We start from the raw sequence: 23649 nt of genomic DNA on the forward strand, positions 1-23649 counted from the left end.
TGTTACCCCTGGTCTCGTAATTTTCATATATCATGTTGGATTTCTTCTTCTTCTTCATGTGTCATAGTAGAAATTTCTGTTTTCTTACTAGGTGTTTCCATTTTTTTTTCCAGGCATTTCGAAATCAAACAATGATATATATATTCTTCACTATGCCCTTTGAATCACTTCAAACTGATTTTTCAAACAAAAGTTATGCAAATTTAAAAAAAAAATGATACACACCTTTTTCTTCATTTTAGGAGATCGATCTTGAAACAATTGTAAATTTATAATTTCGCATCTCCAAGTTTTGAATTTTCTTCCTATGGTATCTCTTTGAGTCTTCTTTCCAACCCCACAAGTATTATTGAGATTGTATTCTTCGAGAAAGAGCTATGCGAAATCTCCCATGATGACCTAATTATGGACTACTTTAGTAGAGCGAAGTTGTACGAGATACCACGTGTCACTGTTTCAACCTTCAACCCTGCAATTGCTACAAGAAAAACTACAGTCCGTGCACTTTCAACCAATTCTTACATAATTCAAATGCGATGCCTGAAACAAAAGTTATGACGATTTTCTCTATGTCACCTGTTTGAGACAGAATTCTGGAGCCTGCCAAAACCCTAACTTCCTCAGAACATATCTCTGAAAATATAGCGAACCAATATCTGAATTTTTTACACGAATCTCTCTAATATTTCGGATCCACGTGGTAAAAAAATTCGGCTTTTGAAGTCTTGTATAAAAAACTTTATAGTGAAAATTCCAAGATGGCCCGTTTGAAGAAGCAAAACCCTAGAATCCAAAGCTTTGATACCAAATATTATGCAACCAACTCACAAAATAGAAGAAAATATAGATCAACGACTTCAAAATTAGCCTCTTTGAGGGTGAAAACTCCTTTACATTACACAATGGAACAATTCTTGGATGATTCAAATGACAAAACCTCCTTTCTATATAGGAGTCTAAGGGGTCACAATATAATCAGAGCCGACATAACAATAATAATGTAAGGGCACAACAATAACAATAGTGGGCTTCTACGAGGCACAATAATAACAATATGGGGACTACATGGTTACAACAACAAAAATAAGGGGGCTACACTGATAATACCAATGTGTGATACACTAGTATTATAGGGACCTAACAAAAAAAGATCTTCAAATATTTAAAGGCCACGATGGACTTTGGTTTATGGTAGCTCAGAGGTGAGAATTTTTCCTTAACTACATACATAGATGTTGATTGGGCTACAGTGTAGATGATCATAAGAGCTCAAGTGATGGTGCTTTCTTTCTAGGATATCATTTGGTAGCATGGTTAAGTAAAAAGGAAGCATTAATTTCAATGTCCACAACTAAATCTGAGTACATAATAACTGTTGGGTGTTCCACTCAGACTTTGTGAATGAAGCAAACATTGCAAGACAAGAAGGTAACGTATGATGCACTAATTCTCATTGTGTGATAATACCAGTGTTATAAGCATGTCCAAGAATCTCGTTCTTCATTCAAAAACCAAGAATATACCCATAAAGTACCATTTTCTTAGAGAACAAGTGGTTGATCAAATTGTAAGGTTGGAGTATATATAAATAAAGGAAAAAATAGCTAATATATTCATCAAGCCTTTTTTATGAGAGCCATTTGAGTATTTGAGGAAAAGTTGATAGTGATGACTCCCTCATCTCTTCCATAATTTCCTTAGAAAGGAACAAAAGCGACTATCCACTTCTATCAAGAATAATTGTCTACTAGGATGTCAAAGAGAACAAAAGTGAATAAACTTAGGAGGAACTAAAAGATCAATAGGAGAAACACGTGTTCAGGTGAAGAATTTGGATCTTGAAATAGTCATTGGTGTACATTAGCATAAAATTGAATTAGTATAGAAATATAAGACTTCATTTTAGAAACAAAGGACAAATAATAAAGATATATACCTTTCTACAGAAAATGCAATTTGAGCCACACCTGTTTTCTATTGATGCTAAAGGGGGAGAATAAAAAGATAGAATGAGAGAGTGAGCATACAGTAGCCTAATAGCCTACCAAGGGGAGTTGATAGGGGAAGTCAAGTCCAAAGCCATCAATGACTAGCAATGTCTAGTGATGTTCCCATCAATGCCAAAGGGGGAGACTGTTGAGTATATGTTGTCATTGATGAAAAATTCAAGGGGAGATTGTTGAATGCGATAGTAGGTTTCTAATTTTATTTTTTCATTGATATATTTGATGTCATTATTTCTCTAAATTTTGGTTTCCTAGTTTGATTCCTAAGTGTCAATAGTGTAGCTTGAGTAGCATATCTTTGCAAGAACTTTGTCTATAGGTTCTTATTCCAGTTGAGTCTGAAAGATGTATGGTTAGCTAACTTGTTCAAAGTCATTTCCAATGGTATATGGAACTTTTCCTAACTCCCATAGACTGAAAAGAAATTTGGGTTTGAAGTGGATTGGCCAAAATGGGTGATAAAAGGAAAAAGTGCGCCATCAGATCAAACTTCTTGGGTAGATTGACGACAAGAGGGGACCCAAGTCTGTATTAAAGTTAATAGGGATGTAAATCATTGTGGAAACCATCATGGTTTATCAACCAACTAAGTGGCAGCATGCAATTGGTTACACAACCCCCCTCCCTTGTTTTATCCCAAATGAAGGAAGGGCTCCCTCGTGATACTAGTGGTTTCTTAAGGGAATGCAACACACTATCCCATCATTGGATCGACACCAAAAACCCAAATCACAAGCTCAGGAGATAGTGCCAACAACTAGTAGGTAGTGAACCAACAAGTTGTTGGTCACAATTCCTTGTCACAAGGAGCTTGACGATAAGCACCCAAGCATCCATCATACTGCTAGTTGAGACCTTATTTGCACACAACAATGAAGTATACTAACAGGTAGTGGAACAACAAGCCATTGGTCACTGTGCCCAATCACAAGGATCCTAGTGGAAAGCACCTAGGCATGTATCGAACCATTTGTTAAGATTTCTATTTGCATACAACAAAGAAATGACTAGTGAGACAATGGCTAGCACACGTGACAAGTTGGTGGCACATTTTACAAGGATGACAAGTTGCATGACATGGCTGCCACAGTGGAACATATATGAAAAGTAGATGTCATGGCAGGATGTGTGGGTGATATGTGACAAGTAAATTCAACATTTTTTATCAGACAAATTGATAGTTGGTAAGTGACACATGGTAGGAAAGCATGAACAAGTGGACACATGGTAGGCACTTAATGAAAACAATAGATGGTGTGTCAGTACTGATGGTAGGTGATGTGGTAGTGGACCCTATATCAGAGTCTCGACCTCAGAGTTTCATGTTTGGAGTATTGGAAGGTGTTCCCAATATCTGAGAATCAAGAAGCTTAAGCTTATGGCCATAACTCTCGGTCACATAGGGCTTAATAATAAAGTGCTCAAGATCTCATTGTCAAGGGACTTTGATCTTAGTGTTTATGTTTGGAGCTTGATGTTGAAAATATCTTCGAACTTCGAGATTCAAGAAGAGCTTAACCCAGTGGTCACAACCTTGTTCATGAAGGGTTAGCAATGAAGCGCTTCAGAGCTCATTGTCTCGAGAATTCAACCTTAGAGTTGTGTGTTTTGAGTTTAGTGTTAAATGGATCTCTGTCCTTCGAGATCTAAGAAGAGTTATTTAATGACCATGGTCACTCCTTTTGGTCATGAAGGGTTTAACAATAGATACCTATGGGTCTATTATCTTGAAAATGTGGTCTTGGGATCTCGGCCTTAGACTCTAGTGTATCAGCATTGAACCTCATCCTAGACCTTCGGGATGTGAGAGTGTCATTTAAGCTACAATGGTTAGAACTGGTCACATGGGGTCGATCATTAAAGCACTCAAGGCAATGACAACTAATGTTTTAGGTGTCAAAGTTATTAAAACAAATTTAGGTTGAAACCATTTGAGATATGGAGCCTTGCATCTATAAAAGGAAAAAAATGATGTCAGATCGAGCTATTTGCATGCAAATTAATAATGTAACTACCGTGGACGAGTAGAACAACTAATTCAACTCATGATACCATGGGTGAAAACCATGGATCAATACACCTGATAATAGATGCAATAAAGTATAAATACAAAATCTAAATGCTTGAACAAATTGGTTAGCTAATGCATATGAGAATCCAAGAACTAATCTAAAGTGCAATCAATTTGCAGTTGAGCCAAGAGCAAAAGAGAGCATAAGAAGATAATGAAATAACACAAGATCTAAATGTCAAATCAAGTGGATCTGTGAGAGAGAAGTGTAGTATAGAGGTGCAAATGTAGATTCATTGAGTTTTGTAGTTGTTACGTAAAGGATAAAATGTAGATCTAAGGAAGTTAGGAGCCAATGATTACATATCTAAGACAATGGGTGTTGAAATATATACTAAACAAAGGATGAAGGTGAACAATATCAGAGCTATAGAGCTGTTGTGAAAAGCAATGTTTGGAGAGCCTGCAAAGAATTGATGCCTAGAGAAGATATGAGAATATAATTTGTTGTTAGTATTATTCTATGATAAAAGTGCCATAGATCTGAGTCTTAAAATTTATGAGAGAGGGATTTGAGTGGCTAAAGCAAGTGGGTGCTTGCAAAGAAAAGGGGGTTGATGTCTCTTGTAGGCTGGTGCTGACAAAATCTAATGTAAACCACAATTGGCACTTGCATTTACATTGAAAATTAAAATAAGATTTGTGATTTTCCCTTGTATGGGTCTCCATGTAATATCCCGAGTTCAAGCTTGATATGATTTGTGCACTATTGTATTATTGAATGTGTTTGATTGGCAAAATATTTAATTTCTTTTATAAAACACTGATTCAAACCCTCTCAATATTTCCCTGTTTTCCAACACTTACTAAATGAAATCACTGAAAGTAAAGAAAAATAATCAATTACAATTAATACTCTTAAAAATAAGATTTAAGTGAATGATTCACTCTATATAGATAACCTAAAAAGCCATACCTCCTATAGAAAAAAATTACATTTTTCGTATTTAAATTTTAAATATATATATATACATATTACTATTCACCAAATTGGTGTATGAGACCCCCTTGTTTGTGGGACAAGGGACCCACCTTTTAAATATATATATACATATTACTATTCACCAAATTGGTGTATGAGACCCCCTTGTTTGTGGGCCAACACCAAATTGGTGTATGAGACCTCCTTGTTTGTGGGACAAGGGACCCACCTTTGCCCATCGATTTGATTGCTAAGCCTACAAAGACATACATACTCTACCCCCCTTTGATTTTGAACCCGTGACATCGTAGGAGGAAACACATGCTCTTAACCATTAAGCCCACTCATGTTGTATAATTTCACACTTCTAAATTAGAAATGGTACTTAATTAGTTTACTATTTAATTATATATATAATTTTAAATGGTGAAATTTGAGGCTACCAGTTTTAAAATATATTATTATTATATATATATATAATTATATTATATCTATATTATATATATATTATATATATATATATATATATATATATATATATATATATATATATATATATATGAACTATTATTTTAGTAAAGAGCTTTCCAAATTTTAATTTAATTATCTATAATTATTAAAATATTTTAGAATACTCATAGTATTATACAAAAATTAATGGTTGAGATTAATTATGTCATTTTTATTGTTTTAACTAAATTGATTAATTAAAAAAATGTCATATGTACAAGTGTCATTTGAAGTGAGTTACCATTTTTTGGGTATGCACTATTGATAAGCCATGGTATTGACCCATAATATTGTAACAAAACATATTTACAAACAAATTAGGAATCTCCATAATAAAGCGATAATAAAGTAAGGGTAAATCTCCATAATTAAAAATTGTGTCCCATATTCCTTTAAATGTGTATATGTTTAATTTGTATATTAATTTTTTTAATTAATATTGATTTAAAATAAAGTTATAATTTAGTTCAATTTTATGATTATTTTAATTTTAACAATATGAAATGTATTATAAAGTAAATATTTTGATGCGATAAGAATTATTAAACTATTTTAATTTTTGAAATTTTTTTAGCCAAAATTTAATAAACTATATTTTTCACTATATAAATAGATTTAACACTATTAAAAAAACACTCTTATAAAACTTAAATTATGAAAATTTAAAAACTCAAAATGTAATTCCAACTAAATTCGACTCAAATGTATATCCGAAAAAAACTTCAAAACGTAGTACAAGCCGACTACAGCTATCTGCATATCTTGAAATGAAGCCCAATCAAAAAGTTTGGGAACAGGTGAACCTCAATAATTCCGTGACTACAAGTTCGGGGAATAATTCACATCACTATGGCAGCCGTACATGACTTTTTGCACAGGTCATTCTCTATAAAAACATACTTTACACAAAAAGCTTTCTGGTTGGTTACATCAGATATTGTGTGAATTCATGTGTTTTTTAATTCCCGGGAAAGAAAGCATAACTAGTGGGCGCTGGTAAAGTTAGTGACCACCACCTTCACCTTAGAGTTCAAATCAAATCAAAACCCAAATCCTGCATTTGTGCGATACAGGCCATACACCCTCTGCGAACGTCTCAGCCGTCAGTTTTCTGAAAATATCCACGCCCATGTCGGGGATTTGGAAAAGGTTCACACTGCCTACGAAAGTGATCGAACGTCAGCAACCAGTCGATTAAATATCGATATTATATAACTCCGTCACGATTTGGTTAAACCCACCTCCATCTCTACCTTCATTTTCATTTTCAGTAGAGGATGGCAGGGGGTTGTGTAGACGCACCGGGAGTATCAAACGAAAGAGCACAGCAATACCAGGGCCGAATAACGTTCTATGTTGTTTTTGCATGCATGGTTGCTGCGATTGGGGGCTCCATCTTTGGCTATGATATCGGTATATCAGGTATGTATGTTCGAGGTATATCCAGTACACTTATGTATGTATTATGGTGTAAAAGTTATTTCTGGAAAAAAAAACTGTGTTAGGAAGAGGTGGGTGAACTTCTCCCATCATCAGGTACAAGAAACTGTGTGAACTTCTCCCATCATCAGGTACAAGAAACTGTGTGATGAAGAGGTGGGTGAACTTCTCCATCATCAGGTACAAGAAGTAACAAAACATAAAACTTTTCCAATCATTTCTCATCATTAGGAACAAGAAGCATCTCTCATCATCACGGACAAGAAGTAATAAACATAGTTCTCTCATCAAAAACCAATAAACACAGATTAACACTATGTTTATTGTTTCTTGTTCTTGATAATGGGTGCGTTCATCTGAAATGTTAAAAGTTCCACTTTTTCATCCCACAGTTTTCTCAAAAAAATCGCTTCTTTTCAATTTCAGTTTAGAGTTAATGACAAGAAGTAATAAACATAGAATTTCTCTTATCAAAAACCAATAAACCTAGATTAACACAACATAGGTTAACAATATATTTATTGTTTCTTGCTCTTGATAATGGGTGCCTTCATCTGAAATGTTAGAAGTTTCACCTTTTCATCACACAGTTTTATTCAAAAATCGCTTCTTTTCAATTTCAGTTTATAGTTAATGACCAGAAGTAATAAACATAAAATTTCTCTCAACAAAAACCAATAAACATAGATTAACACTATTTCTATCGTTTCTTGTTCTTGATAATGGGTGCGTTCATCTAAAATGTTAGAAGTTTCACCTTTTCATCGCACAGTTTTCTCCAAAAAAATCGCTTCTTTAAAATTTCAGTTTATAGGTTCAGTGCGTACAGATCACTATTAGATTACCATGATAATAGGTAGGTTCATTGGAAATATCAGACATTTCACCTCTTCATCCCATAGTTTTCTCCCAGAAATTGCTTCTAGTTTTCAGTTTCAGTTGCTTCTGGTTTTCAGTTTCAGTTTATAGTTTGTGTACAGATTGCCATGACTCGATTAGAGGATAACGCTTAATGGAGTTGCAGCCGAGGGCTGAATTATGAATTATGTTTTGAATTTTAGGTGGAGTGACATCCATGGACGATTTTCTCCAGAAATTCTTCCCCGCAGTGTACCACACGAAGCATTATGAAAATGACCATGATAGCGATTACTGCAAATACAACAACCAAGGCCTGGCTATGTTCACCTCATCCCTCTACATTGCAGGTCTGATTGCTTCGGTGGGCGCGTCTCACGTAACGAGGAGATATGGGCGCAAGGCCAGTATTGTAAGCGGAGGCATCTGTTTTCTTGTGGGTGCAGCTCTCAACGCCGGCGCCATCAGCTTAGGCATGCTCATTATTGGGCGCATAATGCTTGGAGTGGGAATAGGCTTCGCAAATCAGGTTGGCTTGTATGGGTTGTGGGCTCAATGATTTCGAAAGAGTTTCTCCAAGATATATTGATAAAAGCACGCATTACTAAAGCTTTAGACATTTGGCTTTGAATTGGAGTGATTTGAGTTACAGAGTTTTTTGTTTAGATATGAATGCCTTGGGTTTACAGAGCTTTTTGTTTGAATTTGTGTCAAGGCTGTTCCTCTGTACCTCTCAGAGTTAGCTCCACCAAAATTCCGCGGAGGGCTTAATATAATGTTCCAGTTGGCCACAACACTCGGGATCTTCACAGCAAATATGGTTAATTATGGGACTCAGCACATAAAAACTTGGGGATGGCGTCTCTCTCTGGGCTTGGCTGCAGGTCCTGCACTTTTGATGACCGTTGGAGGGATGTTCCTTCCTGATACCCCCAACAGTCTGATAGAACGTGGTCATCTGGAGAAAGGCAGAGCTGTCCTGGAGAAGATCAGGGGCACTAGGAATGTAGAAGCAGAGTATGAGGATATGGTCGATGCAGCCGCACTGGCTAAATCCATCAGGCATCCATTCAGGAATATTTTAGAGAGGAGGAATCGACCACAGCTTGTGATGGCCATCTGTATGCCCATGTTTCAGATATTGACTGGAATCAATTCAATATTGTTCTATGCCCCTGTCCTTTTCGGCAGTTTGGGCTTTGGTGCAAATGCTTCCCTCTACTCGCCTGTCAGGACTGGAGCTGTTCTTGTAGCTTCAACCCTTGTATCTATTGCCGCTGTTGACAGGTGGGGGCGCAGAGCCCTGCTACTTAGTGGGGGTATTCAGATGATAGTCTGTAAGGTAAGACTAAAACACACAGAGGTAGTCTCTGTTCTGTTTTTCACAGCATTTCATGTTTCCTGTTTTTACGAATGACAGTATATATCTTAGACCTGGTAGTTGAGCTGCCAAAGCTCAAGAATCATGACCCATGTTCTAACCATGGATTGGGAGGTCCCCACCAGACAGGGAATACCAGTTCCTATCCATTTTCTGAGATTTCCTGTTCTTCAAATCTAGAAACCGAATGGAAGTGATGATCTCTTATCGATTATTAGGGTCAGAAAAGTTTTAAACCATGGGAATTGTATTGGTCTCTTACTTTTACACCAGCTAAACAAAGCCCCAGATAACATGCTTTCTTTTTTATTTGAGTTTTCTGCAACCATGGTAGCTCTCGATGCCCGAGTCCTTTTGTGACCTGTCTCGCTTACATTTTCAGAGCTGAATAGGAAACCAGAGTTCTTGCCTGCAGAAGCTGCGTTAGGTGAGAACGGAGCTTGAACAAACATGCTTCAATTATCTTGATGAATGCCTTTATTCACCACAGAAGTCCCTATTACTTCTGAAATGGAATTGTTACAGAAATTCCTGTTAATTTATGGAAAAAACTTGGATATAAATTCTCCAATTAAATTAGAAATTTACTTAGCCAGCGTGATTCAAAATTGGGGGGAGGCATTACATTGTGCCAACCACAGATATGGGATATTTAAAATTGGGTGGAGGGGATAATATCGATGTAGGATTTAAAATTGGGTGGAGGGGATAATATCTCATTGTATCAGCAACCACTCAGATGTCCAAAATGAGATGAATTGTAAGTTTGTAACCCCATCTTCTAAATAGCTTGGAAAGAGAGATTTTATAATCAGTCCAAATCCGAGTCCAAAATGAGATGAATTGTAAGTTTGTAACCCCATCTTCTAAGTAGCTTGGAAGGAGAGATTTTATAGTCAGTCCAAGTTGCAACAAGACACCCGAATCTGTTTCTCGAGTTTTTAAATTTAAATCCCTTCTTTAATCTGGGAAACTGACTGCACTGCAAAAACGAAGTTGACCATATTTTCATTTGATCCCGAAAGAATTAGTAGCAGATTATAGAGATTTGAATTAGTCTTTCTTGCTTTTGACATGCTTGAAAACAAGAAGCAACAAAATTAAAAAAGGCCCGTCGTCTCTCAGTTTTGCTCTTACCTGACATGATATCATTAGAATACAACCACCGAAAAACAAGGGTCTATGGCTCCACCTGTCAACAGTTGCAATTGATACCAAGGTGGAAAGTACAACAACAGCTGCGGTCAAAACAGAGGAATACAAGGAAGCATTTGAACCAAACTGCCGAAAATAACAAGGGCATAAAACAATATGGAATTGATTCCAGTCAAGATATGAAACATGGCAGGGAGATGGCCATCACTAGCTGTGGTTGATTCCTCCTCTCCAAATATTCTTGAATTGATGTTCAATGGTGTTAGCCAATGCACTTGCATCCAGCATATCCTCATACTCTGTATCTACATGCTTGGTGCCCCTAGTCTTCTCCAGGATAGCGCGACCTTTCTCTAGATGCCCGCATTCTATCAGACTGTTGGGAGTCTCAGGAAGGAGGATCCCTCCAATTGTCATCAAAAGAGCAGGAATTGAAGCCAAACCCAGGGAAAGATGCCATCCCCACGATGTTATGTCCTGAGTACCGTAATTAACCATATTTGCTATGAAAATCCCAAGTGTTGTGGCGAACTGCAACAACATATTAAGTCCTCCACGGAGTTTTGGAGGAGCCAGTTCTAAGAGGTACAGGGGAACCGTGGAGTTTTGGAGGAGCCAGTTCTAAGAGGTACAGGGGAACGACCTTGACACAAAATCAAACAAAAAAAATTGTTAACCAATTCGTTCAAATTCCAACCAAAAACTTTGTAAACCGAAGCCCTCTTGTGTCCAAACTACCAAAAAAGTCTGCAAACCCTAGTAATTCAGATTAAAGGGCCTGTAAACCCAATTCGTTCAAAGTCAAACATAAGCTTTGTAACCAAGTCATTATAAGTGGAATTTACATTGCTATGACAAATGACCTCCATTACTCCTTATTTTGGAACGGTGGCAAAGCAACAAGTAACAAGGCAGAGGCAATGGCCGTACATGGTCTACTTTTATTCTGCATTTTCATGGATATAGAGCCTATTAAGGTATACGGGGACTCAAAAATTATCATAGAACATGTGAAAGGCATACATGCAATTCAGACCGACAGCCTCACTGGATGGTTAGCAAGGATAGCAGCTCTATGGAAGCCGGCGACATTCCCTATCACTCATATAAGGCGCAAACAAAATGGACAAGCAGATATTTTGTCAAAGAAAGGATTACATTCGCCTCTCGGTAAGTGGCACCTGTTTATCACTTCTGTCCCCTGTACATATGACATACAGCCCTTCACAATGCCAGGAATATGAAGTCAACATGTACAGGTATGCAATTACAGCCATATATCTGAAAATATCTCAATCTGCTGGCTTTCTACATATTCTGGAAAGTTATAGATTTTGTTTTGATCATTCGATAACAAGATCCCCAAAAAATTTTGTAATGTATAAGGAAAGATATCTCCAGATGCTCGCTGGAAATTTTGCCTTCTCCTGGGACAGATGCCCGCTCTTTTGTATACAAATCTGTTTATATTGAACATAATATAATCAATACTGCTTTTTTTTCTGAAAAAAAAGTCATTATAAGTGGAATTAAAAATTATGTAATCCCAAGTCATTGAATTCCATAGAAATAACTGTTAAAGCCAAAAGACTATAACCGTTGGTTACCCACAATTTTTTCGGTGAAGAAAACCGCTTTCAAAATCCCCAAAATCCATACAAGCCTACTTGATTTCCAAAGCCAATTCCGACTCCAAGCATAACGTGCGTAATAATAAGCATGGCCAAATTCACAACACTAACATTCGGAGATGCACCTATGATAAAACTGATACCTCCACTGATAATACTGACCCTGCGCCCATATTTCCTAGTCACGGGACACACAAACAACGAAGCAACGAGGCCTGCAATGTAGAGGGACGAGGTGAACATGGCCAGACCCTAGTTGTTGTACTTGGAATAATCACTTTTGTGGTTTATTGCGATAGACTAGAGCGAAGAATTTCTCAAGAAATGGATCCATGGATGTCACCCCACTTGTTATTCACAACACAACACATAATTCAATAAATTCATCGAAGTAGATAGGCTTCAATTATTGTCTTCTTATCATTATCAATTCATAGCATTATTTTCCAACTCAAAATATAAATTGAAATTGATTTTTTTTAAACATTGGTCACAAATACCAGATATGTTGATATCATAGCCGAATATGGAACCCCCAATAGCACCAATAATGCATACAACAACAACATAGAACGTTACTCGGCCTTGGTATTGTTGTGCCCTTCTTCATGACACTCCCACTACATGCAGAGAACCACTTGCCATCCTCTACAGAATCAACCCAGGCGGAAATGGGTTCTAGGAATATATAGGCTCAAAAGTGGGATATGAATCCTAGTGTGTAAATTCAGCATCTCATGTATAGGAAATCCTACATTTAGTAGTGGACCTACGTGATGGTGACTAACGTTATCAGCGCTGCTACTTGTCACCCTTTCACAACCATGGACAATAAAAGCTTGAATGGGATAGTTTCCTCTTCTAGACTTAGCGGAGGTACCCTTATTAGGCAAGTCGACATTACTAGATTTCCAATTTGCTATCAACGTTATGTGTCAAGTAAACCAGTTAACCCAACAAGATCAATCACAACAGCGATAGTTCCATAATGGATAGAGAGGCATATAAATCAGAAAGGTTGTGTGAATGGATAAATTATCCACGCACTAAACATGTCGCGGTCGACCCGGCTAGAGTACATTAACTCACATGTATGACCTTGTTGTAGCTTTTTCTATCACCTGTCTCGCAATTGCTTCAAAACATATAGAAGCCTCCTAGAGATAGCCTCTGGGTTGAAACCAGACTAGTGCCTAGGGCATCCGAGAGGAGTGCTTTTGAAGATTATCTAAGGGATTTCTGCCGCATTACATATGTCACATAATTTGGAAATATATAATTCATGGGATTGGTTCAATAGTCCTTCATCAAGGTAAACTCAAGCAAATACATAGATCTAAATACTCAGGGGGTAAATATGGCTAATTTGAAAGAGAAATGTCTTGGTTCTAGTCGCTGACACACAACAATAGGTAACTTAATATTGGCGTTGTACTAAAAATGAAGATGGGGAATGAAATGAGGGAATTCGATGCAAAGGGTTGGCTACAACACAGAATCCTAAGCAACAAGTTCCAGCAGAAGTATGGAAGAATGAAGAGGTGAAAATGCGTAAATAGAGGAGTGCAAATTAAGGTCTCATGCTCTATGCCTCATGGACACATTTATCACCAAACAACAATAAGTAAATCTGTGCACACATAGGTACTATAAGCTATAAACTAACACAAGTAAATTTGTCATTTCCACAGGTATTGTTCACTACTTAGCACCATAGATACATCCATCAATCAGAGTGAAACCGATAGCTTCATTACACAATTTTAGAAGAGGAAAGACATATGTGAAATGATATACAGAGGGGAAAACATACTGCGCATTGCTCTTATTGGAATCAACAAAAAATTTCATTAATCCTTCAAGATGGCGTCCAAATCACTGGTCCATTTAGATTCAACAATTGAATTGCTCAAGTCACTCATGAACAGGGAAAATAGAACGAATGTGGAAACACAGAAATTGAGCCTCTTGGATGCAGAATTCAGGAACCTCTCTTAAGTGTTTCTTCCCTATATTTATAAGGAGAGGGGAAGCTTTGAACAACAGTTACAAAATATCTCAGTCGAGCTTCGACTATCTAATCGACTAGCTATATCAACGTGCGAAGGTATGCTGCCGAAATCATTGCAATCAGATTTGATTTCGTTCTTTAAAATGCAGAAATTATAGAATAAAAGAAAAAGGAAAACTGAATGATGATTTGAGGAAAATACATCCACACCATTCTTGTTATTGCCTCTGATTATTCCAAGTCTCTGCCACAATGTTCCTCTTCAGTCACTCTGTCGGTTCACATGTCGCTTTCGCCTTAACAGCTTGAATCTCCCACTTTCTAGAGCCGAGAGCAATCCACTGTAGTTTCTTGTCACAGAGCAGAAGTGGAGATTGACCTGGCAGTATTTCATTGCCTAACTGCGTGGAGCTCCATGCTGAGAAATTACTACTCCCTGAGTTCGATACCTCCATTTACCTCACTAAAGACATGCACGCAAAACAGTAGACTTCATTTCTGCGACCACTGTTGTCCTTGGTTTCTTGTTATAGGGTCTTCCACAGGATTAGACCTTTTCAATCACCAACTCCTTTGCGCCTTCATTCAATATCGCAGCTACCGGCCCATAGGCCCTTAAAGCTCTGTACTTCCTTATAGGAGCGATTCCATATCGCAAACTTCACGGTGGTGCAATATTATAATATTCTGATTACCGACCTCCGATATGACAAGACCCTTTCTGCTTAACCCTTCCTGCATTTCTCACCATAAGACCATGGGTCATGACCTGTTGCCTAACCTTGAGGCGCTAGAGAGTTTAAATTCCCGTCGGGGGCCATTCTCCTTTTGTTAACTGCTTAGCACCCAAGGTTCTTTAACTTCTTATAGACCATGCACTAGACAAATGTCAGAGCCCCTCTCATTGGAGGTTTCCAATCAAGCAAATAAATTTGGAGTTGCGATATTCTGATATGTCGATAACACTTGGTGCTCAGCGCCTGCCTTTATGCCTTTTTTTCTTTAAGTCCTTGTCACTGTGGTGCCAGCCTATTATCAGTCCCCTTATTGGAAGTTTCCAATTGAAAACTGTTATAAAGTGTTGACATCCTTAACCTATGATATGACGTTATCACTTCCATGTGGCACCTCATAAGTGGTGACACGTGTCACCCAGATCTGTCCCCTTAGGCCCCCTCAAAATGCCAAAAATGCCTACCATGTGTCCTGTCGTACCGCCACGTCAGATGTCACTTTAGCTTTATTGGAACCAATCCTATGTCTCCATGTGTCCGGCTAGAGGAGAGAGAAAAAGGCCCACTCACCTTTGGTTTTACGATTAAATCCCTTGGTAATATTTTTCGGCGCTGCCCGGTGGCTTTTAATGTTATCATAACTTTTCCATGTCGCAAGTTATAAAAGGTTGTCACCTTCAAAAGCTTTGATTCTCCGATTGTCAATTTGTTTGATGCTCCGACGTGTCGATCTCCTCGAAGCTCTGATACTTCCTACTCCGATGGATTGGACCTCCAACATGTGGGACCTCCGATATGCCAGGACCTACGATATGCGATTGCCTATATGTGATGCTCTATTGTTGCAATGTGGTGGTATGTTTGACCTCCGATATGCGATTGACGATATCTATGATGTTGTGATCGTCGATATCCCTGATGTCGTTGGACCTCCAATATTGCAATTTTTGATATTCTGATATACCTTCACAAGGCTTCAATCCTTGAAACTTGACAAGACCATAACTTTTGATTTAGGAGTCCATTTTTGGACTTCTACATATTTTTGGAAAGCTTGTTTAGAGAACTTTCCAATGGAGAGAGTTTGATTTGGGCTTTGAGTCTTTTTGGGGCTTGGAAGATGAATGCAAACTTCTCTGCTCATTTACTCTTTGGGCAACGGAAAACACATTTTGTAGTGAGTGACAACATTGGTTCCATTTGGGGATAGTGCTTTGCTGGAAGGGTGTTGAGAACCTGCAGACTAATAATCTTCACCATTGGGCATGGAGTCAAAAAATATATTGAACCTATAAAACTAGAAAATCTCCATGGAAATTTATCTATTAGGAGTCCTTTCCTCATAATACTGAGATGCAGAAATATAAACTCTAACAACTAGAAATTAAATGCTCAACTAATGAGCTTATTTATATACAAATCCTTCTTAGACATAGGGCTCAATGCACCCAAGTGAGGTCAACCTTCCAATGGTACCAAGTCAGCATTTGGGTGTTGGACCTAATACCTCCATGCTGTTGAAATTTAAAAATCAAAACAAACATGCACCGTGAAAAATCTTCAAACAAAAAGTTTGATACATACCCCAGAAACAACCTCTGCTATTGACCAAAGAATGTTGTCATGTAGTAGGCTACTAGGTCATAGAACTGTCAGGAGAAAATTACAGCTGCCTTATTTTCTTGGAAAGTCTGCTAACCAATATCTTCTTGGTTAGGGCAGCCACAAACACTACTTGGATCTTTTTATTTTTCATAGATGGGCCTAAAAGGGGGAGGTGACTTCTCTTCTTTGAGACCTTTGAGCTTAAAGCAGTTTGGATCTTAGGACTCCCTCTTTTTTTGAATAAATTGATCTAAAGGCCCCTTCCCCTTGTTAGTGGGCTTAAGATGCTCTTGGAAGGAAGTTCCTTCGTTTTGGTCGTGTCCCCTTGATCTCTTTCTAGATGATCGAAGATCATATTTCTTGTGCAGCTGAGCCATCATGAAATCAATGAACTACTTGCAATAATGATCAATCTCACCATCGTTTAGCGGTGCATCAAGATCATCCTCCTTTTCTTCATGCGTTCTGACTTCTTGTTCTTCATCAGAGATAGAGGAATACAGGTTCCCCTGGACTTCGTTGGCATCTTGTATCTGCTCCTCTGGATCATATTTTATATATAATGGAGGATGGTTGTGGTCTTATTGTTGTTTCCTCTCCCTTTGCAATATATATAGGGGAGGCCTTCTGTATTGGGGATTTAAACCTCGATTAGTAGACTGGGAGTTTTGCCATCGAATGTTTCTATTTTCTAGCTCGAGTTTTAACAATTTAATTGAGTTCTTTATTAACCTCTCCATCTCATCCATCTTTTCTTGCATGACTTGACAGTGAAGTCGCCAGGTTGTTTACCATAAGATTGAAATAGTGGAGTCACCAAGGTGAGATGTCTTCAACCCACACTTCCCTTGCTCACCCAACAAAGGGAATGTAAAAATTTTCATACCCGGGGAAAAATATTCTAATCTATTCCCCGACAATGGCGCCAGAAATATGTTGTCGTTGTCGGATATTTAAAATAAGATTCAGACAATGGAGTCACTAGGGTGAGAGATCTTAAATCCACATTTCCCTTTCTACCCTGACTGAGGGAATGTAAAAAATTGTCATACCTAGGGAAAAGTATTTCAAATTCGTCCCTGGCAACGGTGCCAGAAAGATGTTGTAGCTTTTTCTATCACATGTCACACAATTGCTTCAAAAGATGTAGAAGGCTCCTAGAGACATCCTCTAGATTGAAAGAAGACCAGTGCCTAGGGCATTCGAGAGGAGTGCTTTTGAAGATTATTTGAGGGATTTCTGTTGCACTCCATATGTCACATAATTTGGAAAGATATAATTCAGGGGCTTGGTTCAATATTCCTTCATCAAGGTAAACTCAAGCAAATACATAGATCTAAATACTTAGGGGGTAAATATGGCTAATCTGAAGGAGAAATGTCTTGGTTTTGGTGGCTGACACACAACAATAGGAAGCCCAATATTGGCGTTGCAGTAAAAATGAAGAGGAGGAAAGAAAAGAGGGAATTCAATGCAGAGGGTTGGATAGAACACTGAACCCTACGAAATAAGTTCCAACAGAGGTATGTAAGAATGAAGAGGTGAAAACATAGAAATAGTGGAGCGCAAATCAAGGTCTCATGCTCTATGCCTCCTGGACACATTTATCACCAGACAACAATTAGTAAATCCGTGCACACACATGTACTACAGGATATAAACTAACACAAGTAAATATGTCATTTTCACAGGTACTGTTCACTACTTAGCAGCATAGATACATCCATAAATGAGAGTGAAACTGATAGCTTCATTACACAATTTCAAAAGAGGAAAGACATACGTGAAATGATATACACAGGGGAAAACATAATGTGCACTTCTAGGATTCGAATCAACAAAATAGTTTCATTAATCCTTCAAGATGGAGTCCAAATCACCAATCCATTTACATTCAATAATTGTATCGCTCAAGTCCCTCAGGAAGGGGAAAATATAACCAATATGGAACCATAGAATTCGAGCCTCTTAGATGCAGAATTCAGGAACCTCTCTTAAGTGTTTCTTCCCTCTATTTATAAGGAGAGGGGAAGCTTTAAACAACAGTTACAAAATATCTCAGCCGAGCTCCAGTTGTCTAATCGACTCGCTGTCTTGGGATACGAAGGTCTGCTGCCCAAGTCATTGCAATCAGATTTGATTATGTTCTTTAAAATGCAGAATTTACAGAATAAAAGAAAAAGGGAAATTGAATGATGATTTGAGGAAAATATCTCAACACCATTCCTTTTATGGCCTCTGATCAGGCCACGTCTCTGCTATAATGTTCCTCTTCAGCGACTCGGTTGGTTCACCTATCGCTTTCACCTTAACAACTTCAATCTGCCACTTTCTAGAGCCGGGAGCGATCAAATGTGATTTCCTGTCACAGAACAGAACTGGAGATTGACCTGACAATATTTCATTGCCTGACAACATGGATCTCCATGCTGAGAAATAATTGCTTCCTGAGTCCCATACCTCCATTTACCACGCTGAAGACATGCACGCGAAGCAATAGACTTCATTTTTGTTGCCAATGTTTTCCTTGGTTTTTTGTTACAGGGTCTTCCACATGATTAGACATTTTCAATCACCAACTCCTCTATGCCTTCATTAAATATCATTGCTACTGACCCATACACCCTTAAAGCTCTATACTTTCTTATCAGAGTGATTCCATATCGTAGACTTTACAGTGGTGCATAATTATAATATGTCGATTGTCGACCTCTAATATGACAAGCCCCTTCTGCTTAGCCCTTCTTGCATTTTTCACCATAGGACCATGGGCCATGACCTACTACCCAGCCTTGAGGCATTAAAGCATTTAAACTCCTGCCATGGGCCATTCTCCCTTTGTTAACTGCTTAGTGCCCGAGGTTCTTTAACTTTTTATAGACCATTTTCTAGGCAAATATCATATCTCCTCTCATCAGAGGTTTCCAATTGGGGAAATAACTTTGGAGTCGTGATATTTTGATACGCCGATAGCTCTTGGTGCTCAACCCCTACCTTTACGCCTTTGGTTCTTTAAGTCCTTGCGACCGTGGTGCTAGCCCAATATCAGAACCCCCTTATCGGAAGTTTCCAATTGCAAACTGTTATAAAGTGCCAACATCTTTAACCTTTGATGTGCGACCTACGATATGATGTCATCACTTCCACGTGGCACCTCATGAGTGGTGATACTTGTCACCCATATTTGCCCCCTTGGGCCCCCTCAAACTGCCAAAACGACCTGCCACGTGTCCTGTCATACTGCCATGTCAGATGCCACTATAGATTTACCGGAACCAATGCTATGTCGCCACATGTCTGGCTAGAGGAGAGATAAAAGGGTTTGCTCACCTTGGTTTTTGTGATGAAATCCTTTGTTAATACTTTTTGGCACTCCTCAATGGTTTTTAACGCTATCAGAACTTTTCCATGTCGCAACTTTTAAAAGGTTGTCAGCTTCAAAAGCTCTGATTCTCCGATTTCTGATCTGCTTGATGCTTTGATGTGTCCATCTCCTCCAAGCTCTGATATTGCCTACTCTATTGTATTGGACCTTCGACATGCGGGACCTCCGATATGCGATTGCTTATATGCCAGGACCTCTGATATGCGATCGTCGATATACTGATGCTCTGATGTTGCGGTGCGCTAGTATCTCCGACCTCTAATATGCGATCGCCGATATATCTGATGTTGTGATTGTCGATATGCCTGATGTCACTAGACCTCCGATATTGCAGTCTTCAATATTCTGATATGCCTTCACAAGGCTTCAATCCTTGAAACTTCAGAAGACCATAACTTTTGATCCAGGAGTCCATTTTTGGACTTCCACATATCGTTGGAAAGTTTGTTCATAGAACTTTCCAATGGAGGGGGTCTGATTTGGGTTTTGAGTCCTTTTGGGGCTTAGAAGATGCCTGCAAACTTCTCTTCTCATTTACTCTTTGGACAGCTGAAAACACATTTTGCAGTAACTGACAACAGACCTGACGACTTAGTATTTGATTCCTCCTATCCACCCTCTTTCTGCCAAATGTTTTTGATTCACATTGACAACGACTTTACAATAGAAAATGATAGTGCAATTTTCAATGTTAGCTCTTCTCACCATGGAAGAGAGAAAGAGTCATTTTTCAGCGTGAAAAAGAGTGATTTCGATAAAAAATTATATTTGAAATTTTGATAAATTGATTCCTTCATTATATTATATCTCCTCAAATTTTATAAATGATAAATGTTATTAAATATTCAGATATTTTTCTAATATATTATTGTTCAATATTATAGAGGATAAACATTATTTTATATATTTATTAAACATTTAGATTTTAATAAAAAAATTATATCAAACTTTTTAAAATATATATTCTAATCAATTTTATTTTGTATTTTTAAAAATAAAATTTAAACATAAAAAAAATTCCATTTCATCACAAATTGTATTATTAATTAATATCCTAGACGATAAACATGATTAGTCTAGAACTTATTGAACTTTGAAATATTCTTTCGAATGTATCATTCTTTAATATTGTAGATAATAAACATTGTCGTAATTTAACTAGGCTACAAATTTGCTCTGAAAATCATAGAAATTCCGGCAAGATTTTGATAAAATCCGACAGGGATTTTTGTAAATCCAGGGTACAACTGTCAAACTTCAATATTTTGGGTCCCCTGGATTTTTGTAAATCCAGGTTATAGCTGTCAAACTTCAAGATTTTGGGTTGCCCATAAATATGATTCAAACTGTGCTACTGCGAGATTTCTTGAATTTTTTTTGGCCGGAATCCAGCCACTTTTGACCATCTAGGCAATTCCTCCACCTCGGTGGACGACACCATAAACATTGTTTCTATATAAGCTTATTGTATATTTAAATATTTTTTAAATGTATCATCGTTTAATGATGATAAAATTTGTTTCGATATGAGATGCTTTTTAATACATTTATTAAATATAATAAAATTAAAATTATTAAACAATTTTTTATTATATTGAATTTGTGTTTTTAATAAAGATTACATATAATGTTTTATTTTTCAATATGAAAATTAAATTTAAAATGATTTTCTAGTATAGTTTTGTTTTTGGGGTGGCAGGAGCTAGAGGGATTACTCTCAAAGTCGATGGGAAAATTGAAATTGACTACAGTTTGGGGTTAGCAAATAATGCAACGGAAGCATATGAATTACTGCAAAGGCTCCTTATGAGCAAATAAGTAAACATCAAAGATTTGGTGGTGTTAGGAGATTCACAGTTGGTTATCCATCAACTTGTTCATGGATCTTTTCCCAAGGATTGCAAGTTGTGAAGCATTATTGATCGAATAAAGAATGTGAAACTAGCCTTCTCTACTATTAGCTTCTTTCAGGTTTCAAAAATAAATAACTCTTGTCAGATGATCCCACCAATAAAGGTGTAAAATTGGACATAGGAGTCTTAATGAGAAATGGTATTCCTTCCCTCACAACTATTCCTTAACAATCGACCTACTATGCAATGTAAATTTTGTCTGTATCTACAGGTCTTTTGGAGAATTTACACCTCCAAGACCATGTATCCTTTAGGATAGTAATACGACTAATATATTTTGAGAATAAAGTCCACCCTAAAGTTACATGTATAGCTGGCCTCGAAGGATTATTATTGTACTCACTTGCTATACAGTCTGTGACCTAGGCATGGATTTTGATTTAATACAATATTCTCATTAGGGATATGTGTGTGTGTGTGTGTTTGTTTGTTTCTGATAATAATAGTTTCAAGGAAGTGTCTTTATACAATTATTTAGGAATTGATATGCATAATAAATTGAATTGGAACAATATCATTGAGAAAATGATAAATGAAGAGTCAAAATCTTATTATTGAGTTGAAAGAAAATGCAAATTAGCAAACATTTAACTATGAGAGAAGAAAAAATATCCTCTCAGAGACTCTCATCACTCATGATATCTTATATAGATGTAAAGTTTTTGTATGCAATATGTCTCGTAAACTGTCTTGGATATTCCACTGGACAGTTCATCACAACAGATCTTAAAAAAATAAAAAATCTATGCTAATACAATTTCATTTCTCTTTAGATTTATAGATCTATAGATTATTGTTAAGAGTGTATGCACGCAAATTAAAATTATTCGGAAAAATAAAGAACAATGTAATAAAAGATGACATACACACACACACACACACATTTGACACAAGATATGACCTGGAAAACCGTTTCAATATAAAAAAAAACCCAGCTGGAAGGTGAGGCTTCTTTGTTCTCTTTCTTTTAGTAGAAAATGTCTACAAGTACAAAGAAGTATGGCCTGTGGCATGTGGGCTACTACAATGCACAAATCCTCTCTATGTGCTCTACCTTTTTTCCATCTTAGTTATTTTTTCTCAACTATGGAACAAATGCACTCAAAATAATGGAACCCATATTCCTCTTAGTGGCTTGGTTATAACGCAACTCGATAGCCTACTATTCGTTAGGTTTGATTGCCTCAACTCTTAACTAGAGTTACAATATAGAATCTTCTAGAGTCTTCTACATCAAAATCACATGGCTAGCCCCTTTTTTTATAAATAACGGGAGTTGACATGGCATCCTCTCAAAGTATGGTGGTGAAAACATGAAGGTCAACTTTTGAGTGACATAACTTTCGCATACAGACTCTGATTGACATGATTCTTGCATTGTCGGAAAGACATGTGTGTAAAATATGAAAAAAAGGTGTGGTGCTAAAGAGGAAAAGTTTTACCCCAAAAAATGTCATTTGATGCCCGAAAATGCTCTTGGAAGGTTTCAAACCCCAATTTTCCAAACAGGGCCCCACTTGTAAAAAATTCCCATGAACTAATTCCTCCACTTTTTCCACTATGAAATCATTAAGATGGATGACAAGAAATATAATGATCTAATTTGGATCACACCTCCCCATTTTCGGAGGCTTTTGGTTGCCAAAAGCTTCTATTGAATGAGGTAAGGAAATTTGTACTCCACCTTTTCTCGAGTGTATAATTTATCTTTGTTTGGAAGTTGTCCTTTCAACCCAATCTACCAAAGGTCATGCTCTCTTGTCTTCTAGTTTTGTACCTCTTTTTCAAAACTATATCTTTTGTTAACACTGCCTAAGCATTTACTGACAAATCTACCATACAAGGTAGGACCTATTCCTCTTCTTGATCTACCATGGAAGGGTCATATATTTTTATATTCTCTACATTCGCAACAGAGTAAATGAACATATATGGTGGTAAACTAAGTTGATAAGCATTATCACCCACCTTTTCTATTATCTCGAAGGGACCATACTACTGAGCCTTGATTTTCTTACTAGGCCCTT

At 37.3% G+C, this 23649-nt stretch overlaps 1 protein-coding gene and 1 pseudogene across 4 annotated transcripts in view; one reads left to right on the forward strand and one right to left on the reverse strand.

Moving 5' to 3' along the window:
• The first annotated feature begins 6537 nt into the window (after positions 1-6537).
• LOC149145134 (sugar transport protein 7-like) overlaps positions 6538-23649 on the forward strand; it is a 42789-nt gene continuing 25677 nt past the window's right edge. The window contains exons 1-3 of one of the 4 annotated variants that reach the window (XM_089448087.1): positions 6538-6931; positions 8011-8336; positions 8523-9149. In XM_089448087.1, the coding sequence (XP_089304213.1) occupies positions 6787-6931; positions 8011-8336; positions 8523-9149 (1098 nt within the window). In that variant the 5' untranslated portion in view covers positions 6538-6786. Of the gene's footprint in view, positions 6932-8010; positions 8337-8522; positions 10583-23649 lie in introns of those variants that run through there. The other 3 variants (XM_089448090.1, XM_089448089.1, XM_089448091.1) reach the window with 3 other exon arrangements.
• Positions 10242-12323, reverse strand: LOC149145135 (sugar carrier protein A-like; annotated as a pseudogene).

The sequence above is a fragment of the Pinus tabuliformis genome, chromosome X (genome assembly GCF_031772625.1).
Source record: "Pinus tabuliformis cultivar Carrire ecotype Pingquan chromosome X, CPIR1, whole genome shotgun sequence".
Lineage (NCBI taxonomy): Eukaryota > Viridiplantae > Streptophyta > Pinopsida > Pinales > Pinaceae > Pinus > Pinus tabuliformis.